Below are 10,174 nucleotides of genomic sequence, written 5' to 3' on the forward strand. Positions count from 1 at the left end.
AAATCAAAATATCATGTTATGTAAAGTGATTTTTTTTAGTTTATATATATATATATATATACCTTTTTTTAATCTTTTATCTTTTACTTGTTTCAGTCACTGGACTGCAGCCATGTTGGGGCACTGTCTAGAAGAATTTTAGTCAAATGAATCAACCTCAGTACTTATTATTTTATAAGCCTGATACTTATTCTATTGGTCTCTTTTACCAAACAGCTAAGTTACAGGGATGTAAACATGACAGCACTGGTTGTCAAACAATGGTGGGGACAAACACACACAAAGGCGCAGGCACACACACACACACACACACACACACACACACACAAGCTTCTTTCAGTTGCTGCCTATCAAATCCACTCACAAGGCTTTTATTGGCCTGAGGCTACAGTAAAAGACATTTGCTCAAGGTGCCATGAAGTGGGACTGAACCTGAAACCATGTGGTTGGGAAGCAAACTTCTTATCACACAGCTACACCTGAACCTGTATGTATGCATACAAAAAAAAATCAATATTCACGCTGTATGGCTTCTTTGCTTTCTATTAATGCTCCATATAAATTTTATGTGTGTGTGTGTGCATGCGTGCATATATGTGTATGTGTGTGTGTGTGTGTGTGTGTGTGCGTGCGCGCATGTGTATGTGCATCTGTTTATCTATGAAATGGTGAGAGGAGTATAACAAAGTAATAAATGACTCACCAGATGCTGGTAAAAAGAATGAATGCTTTCTGCCAACACCTACAATAAAGAAATAAAAGAAAATAGATGGAATTGGTCCTGAGCAAAGCATTAAACTGCATCTGGTTGTGAGGCTCCAGCTCAGGATTCAGAAGTTTTGGGGAATATGGAATTATCCTTTAGTCACCCCTACTCCCAAGTCTTCTCTGACCTGGGGTGGTAATATCTGTAAAAGCTTCTAGTTATGTGTCAAATAGCAGATGTTGGTGCTATGGCTAAGACATATAGGACTCAGAGAAGGGTTGGCTCTTTAAACATGTGTTACACAGGCCCATTGATGTATGGACATGCACTGATGTCATGTGAATTAATCTCCCTCCCTGGGCATTAAATAGATCCAGTGCCACAATAGTAAACTTGGTGGGGCAGGAGACTAGCAGAGTAAACTGTAAATAAACTGACAGAAGGTGATGGGAGACCACTGTATATCTTTCCCAAGAAAAATTATTCAGGTTCAGGATTTGTCATGGAGATCCATGAGTACTGACACCTGTAGGCATGGCATTTGAAAAGAGGAAAAGATGGAATCGATATTGTCAGTTTTGATGAACATATTTTGTAATATTTTGATCAACTGAACTATCTATTAATTGTATAATATTGTTAAGAGGCTGAGTATCCTTTAAAAGTTTGTTCCTGTAACATAACACTGAAGCAGACAATGATACACTGCATAAATGATAGAATATATATAGGAGGAAGATAGATAGACAAATTCATAGAGAGGGAGAGAGTGTGTGTGTTTGGACAGGTTTGAGTGAGATTTAGTTTAAAGGGAGATAATTGTAAGTTAGTAATATTTTTAAGTTACATAGTTTGAGAGAGAAAGAGAGGAAGAAAGAGAGGGGGATAGAATTAACAACTAGACTTATTCAATGACTTAATTATTTTTATCATCAGGAAAATAAAAACCTAGTTTTTCGCAGTGTGCTAAGAATTAATTAATCCAACTATATATTTAACAGCTTGTCCTTCATTCAATGAAGAATAACTAAATTCCAAGTTAATTTTAGGTACAAGATGAGTAACTCAAAAGTAACTGATCTAATTGTCCACTTGTTAAGTCAACATCAGGTGTGTTGAGTCCAAACGGAACCCCTAATTTTGTATGAAGGATACAGTCAATGGCATCAGTCTCAAAATTTAATTCACACTTATTTTATTGAACCAAGAAGAGTGAAGAAAAAAGTGGATTTTTGCAGGATTTGAACTCAAAATATAAGCAGTGCCTAACTAATTACTATCTATCTATCTATGCATGTATGTATATATATATATATATATAGAGAGAGAGAGAGAGAGAGAGGGGGGGGGAATGAACAGGTGAGATCCAGAGATGCTCAGTATAGAAAACACATAGTGGTGCTCAAATGATTTGAACTTACACTCCAAAATCTAAGTCCACAGGATAAAGAGAGGGTAAAAGAAATCCAGATGAACTGAGATGGATATAGTGATGTAGATAAACATGCTTGGGCTTGATATATAAAATAAACATACATACGTATACACATATAAATATATAAAGGGATATATCCTTACATATATTTACATGTGTATACATATGTATGTATATTTTATGTATCAATCCCAATCATGTTTATCTACATTACTATCTCTCTCTCTACATATATAGATATACATTATTGTCCTGACCGTCATTTAATGCTGACTTTTTCATGCTTGCATGGGTTGGAGTTTGAGACAGGTTTCTATGGTTGGATGCTCTTCATATTACCAACCTTTACCTGTTTCCAAGCAAAGTAATATTGCCCCATCGCCAGATATTTTTATGCAGAATATTGGAAATGAATGACACTGCTCGTATGACAGTGACACACATTTACAACTATCATGCGATGTCAAGACAGGGAGATACACAAACACACAGACACACAATGGGCTTTTTTCAGTTTCTGTCAACTAAAACCACTCACAAGGTTATGGTTGACCTGGGGCTACAATAGAAGACACTTGCCCAAGGTGCCATGCAGTGAGACTGAATCCAGAACCATGCAGTTGGGAAGCAAACTTCTTACCATACAGCCTCGCACACACACACTAAACTCGATAGTGTATACATCATGGTAGTGATGTATAATGAGAAATTTTGATACTTAACAATATATAATATTAATATCAAAAACAAAAGCAAAAAGATACAAAAGCAAACAAAGGTAAGTATAATACTACATGCATGTTTTAATGGTTATTAATTTTTAAAAACAACAATTAGGAAAGCAAATAAAATTAATATGTCATACTTTTGTGTGAGTTTGAAGCATACTCAACAGATTTGCTTTTTAGCTGTAGACCTGGGGATGGAGATTTCCTGTTCACCAAAGACTTCCTTTCAAGCTCGTTTTGGTACGTACAAATTCTCAAGTTCAATGTTTGTCGTGCCTTCACGACTAACTGTGAGAAATCAGGGATGGCATGTGAATAGTGGTCGACTTTGTGACGAACCGATGACAGCACCTGTGGAATATATGATATATAACATAGAAAAAGTCAGTAAGGAAGCCTCCACAAGCTAGAAATAGCAGTCAATTCCCTGTAAGGACGGGCATAATAGATAATGTTCTGTATGTATAAACCATGTGGTCACTCAATCTGCAAGAAACAGCATCCAATTGTCCTCTTCTAGCTTAAAAATGAAGGACACATAGGATAAAGCAATCTAGAGACTATATATTTACAAACATATTACACATACATACAACTACCATATACTCTCCTCAATTCTCTCTCTCTTTCTTTTGTCTCAGTCATTGGACTGCAGCTAAGCTGGGGCATCACCTTAAAGGATTTAGTCAAAAAAATAAACCTCATTACTTACTTTTTAAGCCCAGTACTCATTCCATCAGTTCTTTTGCTGAACTGTAAAGTTATGGAGATGTAAATAAACCAACACTGGTTGTTAAGCAGTGGTGTGGGACAAATACGTACACAGACACACATACACATATATGATGGGCTTTTTTCAGTTTCTGTCTACCAAATCCACTCACAAAGCTTTGGTCACACCAGGGCTATAATAGAAGACACTTGCCCAAGGTGCTATGCAATGGGACTGAACCTATAACCATGTGGTTGGGAAGCAAACTTCCTACCAGACAGGCATGCATATATGTGTATATGTGCATGTGTGTGTGTGTGTGTGTATGAAGCTTACTTCCCAACCAAATGGTTCTGGGTTCAGTCCCACTGTGTGAAACCTTGGGCAAGTGTCTTCTACTATAGTCTCAGGTTGACTGAAGCCTTGTGAGTGGATTTGGTAGATGGAAATATATATATATATATATATATATATATATATATATATATATACATCATATATATATATACATCTTCACCCCTACTCTTTCTTACTCTCTCTTCTCTCTTTCTCCCTCCTCCCATACCCACTTTCCCCCTCTTATATCCACCTTCCCCTTCCCCCTTCATCGTCAACCCTCCCTCATAAGCTCATCCTACCCCACCCCAACACACTCCTACTCTACCTTCCCACTCCACCCCATCCAATTCCTTACACCCACCCCTACCTCTACCCCCACCCTCAGCCTAATCCACACTCCACCCATGCCTTCCCCACCTCCCAACACCCTCACATCACACCACATACACACTACAACTGACCGACTCCTTTCTCCCCTCCCCATTTTTTCACACATGCATACATCAAGATCACCAGCATTCTCTCTTTCACACACACACACACACACACAACTCCTCGTTCTTGGGTCACTGTTCTTTCTTCTCCCTTTTGTTATCTCCCCTTTTTCTTAGCTCTCCTACGTGAATTTTCTGAACTTCCTGTCCTCAGAAGCCATGATAGATCGTTGACCAAACACCATTCAATTTTGTTTCTCCTTGTTTTCTCCGTATTCTTTCTGTTGAAGAGCGTAGCTCGAAATGTTAAAGACTTTCTGTATTCCCGAGCGTCAAACTAATACATCCTTTTGTTATTTACACCACCTGTCCTCGTCTGTTGTTTTTTTTCGTACATTCTCCCATATATAAATGTATACATTTGCGTGTGTCTGTGTTTGTCCCACCACCATTTATATCCCCATAACATAGCAGTTTGGCAAAAGAAACCGATAGAATAAGTACTAGGTTCTAATTTATCACTCTTTACAGTTCTTGTCTTTTAAATTTATTGTATAAAACTGTTGAGCTAATTTGTAAGTTTTTTTTTCCTGTATTTAAGGTAGTAAATTAGCCAAATTCTACTTAAATAAGTATAGTGTTATTTGTAAACTATAATAAAATATTTTTTAATATTCAAATTCTAATTTTAGCTGCAATATTTTAAGTAAAAAGTTTCTTATTCTTTACTTGACTTGAAGTAATAGTTTGTCCTATACTTTTACAGGTGTAATAACTTGTCCAGTACTTTTCCAGGTTTATAATCTTAAGAATATGACTTTTCATGCTCACATTTTTCCATGCAATCTATGATTTTTCCAGGCATTGCTGTTATAAGATAATTAATAATGTGTCAATTAATAATTTAGGATTTTACCTTATAAAATACTGGGTAGAGGGATACATTGGCTGCTATTTTTAGTGTGTCAAGCGACCAGATAGAGGCTCTTTCATTGGTTTGATTGCATTGTGAGATTTTTTTACACATATATGTATAATATGTATATATATCATTGGCAGAAGTTAGAGAGTAAGTAAAAAGATGAGAGTTTCATGTATTGGCACTTATCAAACATGAATTTGTCCATTGTCACTCTGTAACTTGTGATGAAATAACTTCTAAAATACAAAATTTTGTCCCAAATGTTAAGAGTAAATCCTGATGTATGTGACACATTGTACCAGTATCGGAAGTTTCAAAGTGTTTAGTTTAAAAAAATTAATTAAATAATCTTTATGTCAAATTGAATAGATCTGAAATGGATAAAAAGTAAAGTCGACCTTGGCAGAATTTGAACTGAAAATGTAAACACAGGCGAAATACCGCTAAGCATTTTACCCAGCGTGCTAAAGTCTCTGCCAGCTTGCCACCTTAGGACGTAAACATTCATTTTAGCAATATATTCTTTATTCTTATTGCTAAGCGTTACTCCCTTACTCTCTTACTTAATTACATGAAATTTCGTGGCATTTCACCCCATAACTTTTCTTCTACTAATTTTTGTTTCCTCATGCATTTTTCTATCATTTAAGCCTAAGAAAAGTATACTTTTATTTTAAAATTAAAAAGTTTATGTTAATCGAAGGTAAATTGGTGCCTTACTGCCCCCCTTGAGGTTGCAGATATTTTGATGTAACTTTTGTTTCTACTGAACCAAATCTCAAACTATTTATGCCAAAGTGTTGCTGAGGAGGTGTCCTCTTTAAAACTGTTAACAGTTTGCAATTTAGTTGAGAACTGAATTTGTGGTGAAGCTTGGAAGCTGCTGCGATTGACGAAGTGGTGGACTTAAGAATATATTCAACCACTACCATGGTTGAATGGTAATTCTATCTGTATCAACCTAGAAAATATTTTGTCATGGAACTGTCTCAAAGAACCCTTTACACAATGGCACTCTCCAAAACAATACATAAAAGTGGTTTCAACTTGATACTCTTTAGCAGTCTTTCTTTCTTGCAATGAAAGAATACATTCTTTTTTCCTACCACTTATCTAAGAGTCAACATTTTCTCTGGTGACATCCACCTCAGTTAATTTTGTTTTCCTTCCAGCTCTGTGCTTTCGGAAAGAAACACCTCAACATAACTGAGATGCTGTATTGACACAAAACTTCACATGGTTAGTAGTCCTTTGTGATAGAGGTACTGTGTGGTTCATACATAATATATGAATTTACAATGCTTCAATTGACTAAAAACCACAAAATGTATCTCCACCATTTCTTTCCAGGTTGTCTAACTGGTTAGTAGGCCTGACACTGGTTGGATTTATCAACACCATCCATATGCGCATTGTATGAATTATTTACTGCGGGTTTCCCCTCAATCCCAACTCCTGGCTGTTCACTAGTAGACAAAAATAAAATGTGTCTTCTGTTCTTCTATAAGGTGCCTAGTAAATTTTCTTTTTGCATCTTGAGAATGTCCCCTTTTTTTAAAATTTGGTGGTTTTAATCTTATAGTACAGCCCTTTGTGATTGCTCATCAAGTATTGCATGCATAAGTATTTACAAAAGTAAGATCTTATGGCAAAGTCACCAAAGAAGAGACAGTGAGAATATGGTGAAGGTGAAATGGTTCAGTTTTGTCTATTTCCATTATATTTTTTCCCATTGTAGATATCAAAATTAGCACAATACTCTGTGTCTGATCACAAACCTTCCATATTTGGTTCCCCATTTAGTGGGTTTAGCAGGCATGTATTGCCAAAAATGTACCCTACCCTTACATCCTTACATACACTGAGATTTTTTCCTGGCAGATATGTAGTTTTATACTTTTCAGAAAGTAAATTAATAATTGGACACACTTTAAATAATGGATCTTAATTGCGTTCATTCTTGCTGGGGGTATTAACAAAATCATTAAGCATAAGTAATGAGATATTTTCGAGTACCTGGTTTTAGACATTATGCTAGATATATACAGGTCACTATACCTTACATCAGGACTCCAGTAGTTCCACAATCAAGGGAACTACTTGACACCAAACATAATGTTCACAGTGGAAAAGCTCTGATTCCTGCAGCATAAGTTGTCTGCCAAAGTGGATAGGATCTTCCATGAGTAGATATGATTCATTGGGGGTATCTGTTTGTTTCTTCTGTCACAGTTTTGAAAAAACTTTTAAGTGAAAACAAAAACAGTTAATCCAAGGGTTGGGCGTTGGGAGATAAATTGTGTTGTGGACTAGTCTTTACTGTGAAATCTGGAATTGTAATTGATGCTATAATTTTCAACCATGTTGCCATAATGCTTTGAATGGTGTCCTGAATATGTTCTTTACTTTCACTATCAAAATCTTCTTCCTCATCCAAAGAAACATAAACAACTGTATCAAATTCAGCTGAAGACAAATCACTGTTGTTTTCTTTCACATTTTGTATATCAAGTGTAAAACCATCAAAGTTGGAATGGCTACTTGTTGGCACCATATCGGTAAAAACTACAAACACTTCTCTTCAAATGTTAAAAAAAAAAAAAAAAAAATGTGATCTCAAAATTTTCACAGTATTTATACTCATAATTAGGTGGGTAAGAATTTATCTTGCATTATCTCAAACTTACAAGAATTCAATAACATCATTTATTTTTTCAGTGATTTTGTAGAGAAGTCAATTACAGCTGGTTATGACCAGTATGAACAGACAAAAGGAGGATCATTTTGGTCAGATACAGCTGACCAAATATGCTAAAGGATTAAATTTAAATTTTCAGGGGTTGCTGGAGCTCCATTGAATGATAATTATGTTGTAGAGTAAGTTGTGATGAAAGATTTTTATTGATAGCAACTTCATATAACAAAGCTCTCAGCAACAACAGTTACACAGAAAAAACACAATATATAAACAACACTACATACAAAATAAAAAAAAACATAAGACTAGAAAAAGGAGAATTATCTGGTTCAATCTCCCCTTCAAATACAAATCTCCAAACCATTAGCCAAATTATTTCTCAAAATACTCCAAAAACACTTCTACGCCAATCACAAATACCATAAACTAATAAACAAATACATCATAAAAATATATTCCATAAATAATAATTTAGAAAAAACTGTAGCAAATTATAACCATATAAAACTTTCTAAAAAGGCCACACACACATAACAGCAACAATTGCAACTCCAGACCCTCTCCATCCTACCCTCTAAAAGGAAACTGTCTCACAAGTAATATTGTTTATAGCACAACTGTAACCAACACCACTACACCAACTATGATATCCATATATATAGAGTCTATAGCAAACGAATTCAAGACAATACAACTAACACACCCATAGTTTTTGTAGCTCAAGCAGGAAAAAATGATACTTCACTATTCAAATATATGTGGATATTAAAATAAAAAATATTCTGCTTCAGCATTAATTGGAAAATATTGTCAAACATACATAGGGAACCTGCCAATTTTGTACTAAAGAATCCTACAACATTTGAAGAATCAAATCTGGATTTGAGGCTCTGAATTAATCTCTTTCTGCAAACAAAGATCTTCAAAGCATTAAAAAATTTCAAACCAACAGTTTTTTTTTTAATAATTAAACATAAAAATAGCTCACCTACTTCACTCTATTTCTCTTCACCACAAACTTCCCAATAATATACATAAACACTAACATTACAGCTTTACACTATATATATAAATACAGTGTACATTTAAACACATAAGAGGCATCCATCATAGAATTCCTTGCATGCTAGAAAGAACAGTTAAATTCCAAACCACTATTTAGGGATAAAACTTCGAAGGGAATGAAAAATAAAAACATTTACCAAATGAAAAAGGGAATGCAAAATAAAAGCATATAACAAATGTTTTTATTTTTCATTCCTTCAAAGTTTTATCTCTAAATAGTGGTTTGGAATTTAATTGTTCTTTCTAGTGTGCAAGGAATCCTATGATGGATGCTTCTTATGTGTTTAAATGTACACTGTATTTATATGAATAATATATAGTCTATTGACTAAATTTTACACACTAGGCCACTGGTAGTAGAAATTTCTAATATTTCTCATTACCCTTGATATTATTAATTAATTATATATATGTATATATATATATATATATATATATATATATACAGAGAGAGAGAGAGAGAGAGAGAGAAAGAGATATGTGTATGTATGAGTGTGTGTGTGTTTGTTATACATGCTAACAAGTTTGCTTTGATGAGACTATTCATCTGCAAATATGTTTTTTATCAATTAGAACCCAATGTTTCATTACATCTATTACCTCCTCTGTCCTAAGTATGCTAAATGAAGAATAACATGATAATAGAAGAGAACTCACCTGAATGAGCGATTTGATGGAAGGCTGGAAGACCAAATTGTGGTTCAGGAGAAATGATCGAAGTAAAGGTTGTGGGTAAGTAGCAAGACGTGAGATGAGTCCAGTCAACAGAAAGTTGACATGGAGTGAATTCTGAACCATGCTCTCTAATTTTGACAATAAGGCTGATAAGAAAGGGCCTGAAAAAATATATATAATTTAAACAAATATAATTCACTCATATTATATACTAGTGTGTGTGTGTGTGTGTGTGTGTGTGTGTGTGTATGTATTATACATACACACACACATATGTATGTATTACAAATATTGTAAAATTAAGTCAAGTTTCAATCATTGGCTTATTTACCCATATTCATTTGTCTGTCTCTAACATGCATATTATATAAATATATCTATCTATCTATCTATCTATCTATCTATCTATATATATATATACATATATATATATATATATATATATATATATATATATATA

At 34.4% G+C, this 10,174-nt stretch overlaps 1 protein-coding gene across 1 annotated transcript in view; it reads right to left on the reverse strand.

Moving 5' to 3' along the window:
* Positions 1–95: 95 nt before the first annotated feature.
* Positions 96–10,174, reverse strand: part of LOC106880831 (FHF complex subunit HOOK interacting protein 1B) — a 103,093-nt gene continuing 93,014 nt past the window's right edge. The window contains exons 9-11 of the mRNA XM_052973665.1: positions 9,697–9,875; positions 3,007–3,220; positions 96–742 (exon numbers count right to left, since the gene is read on the reverse strand). Of these exons, the coding sequence (XP_052829625.1) occupies positions 546–742; positions 3,007–3,220; positions 9,697–9,875 (590 nt within the window). The 3' untranslated portion in view covers positions 96–545. The remainder of the gene's footprint in view (positions 743–3,006; positions 3,221–9,696; positions 9,876–10,174) is intronic.

The sequence above is a fragment of the Octopus bimaculoides genome, chromosome 16 (assembly GCF_001194135.2).
Source record: "Octopus bimaculoides isolate UCB-OBI-ISO-001 chromosome 16, ASM119413v2, whole genome shotgun sequence".
NCBI lineage: Eukaryota > Metazoa > Mollusca > Cephalopoda > Octopoda > Octopodidae > Octopus > Octopus bimaculoides.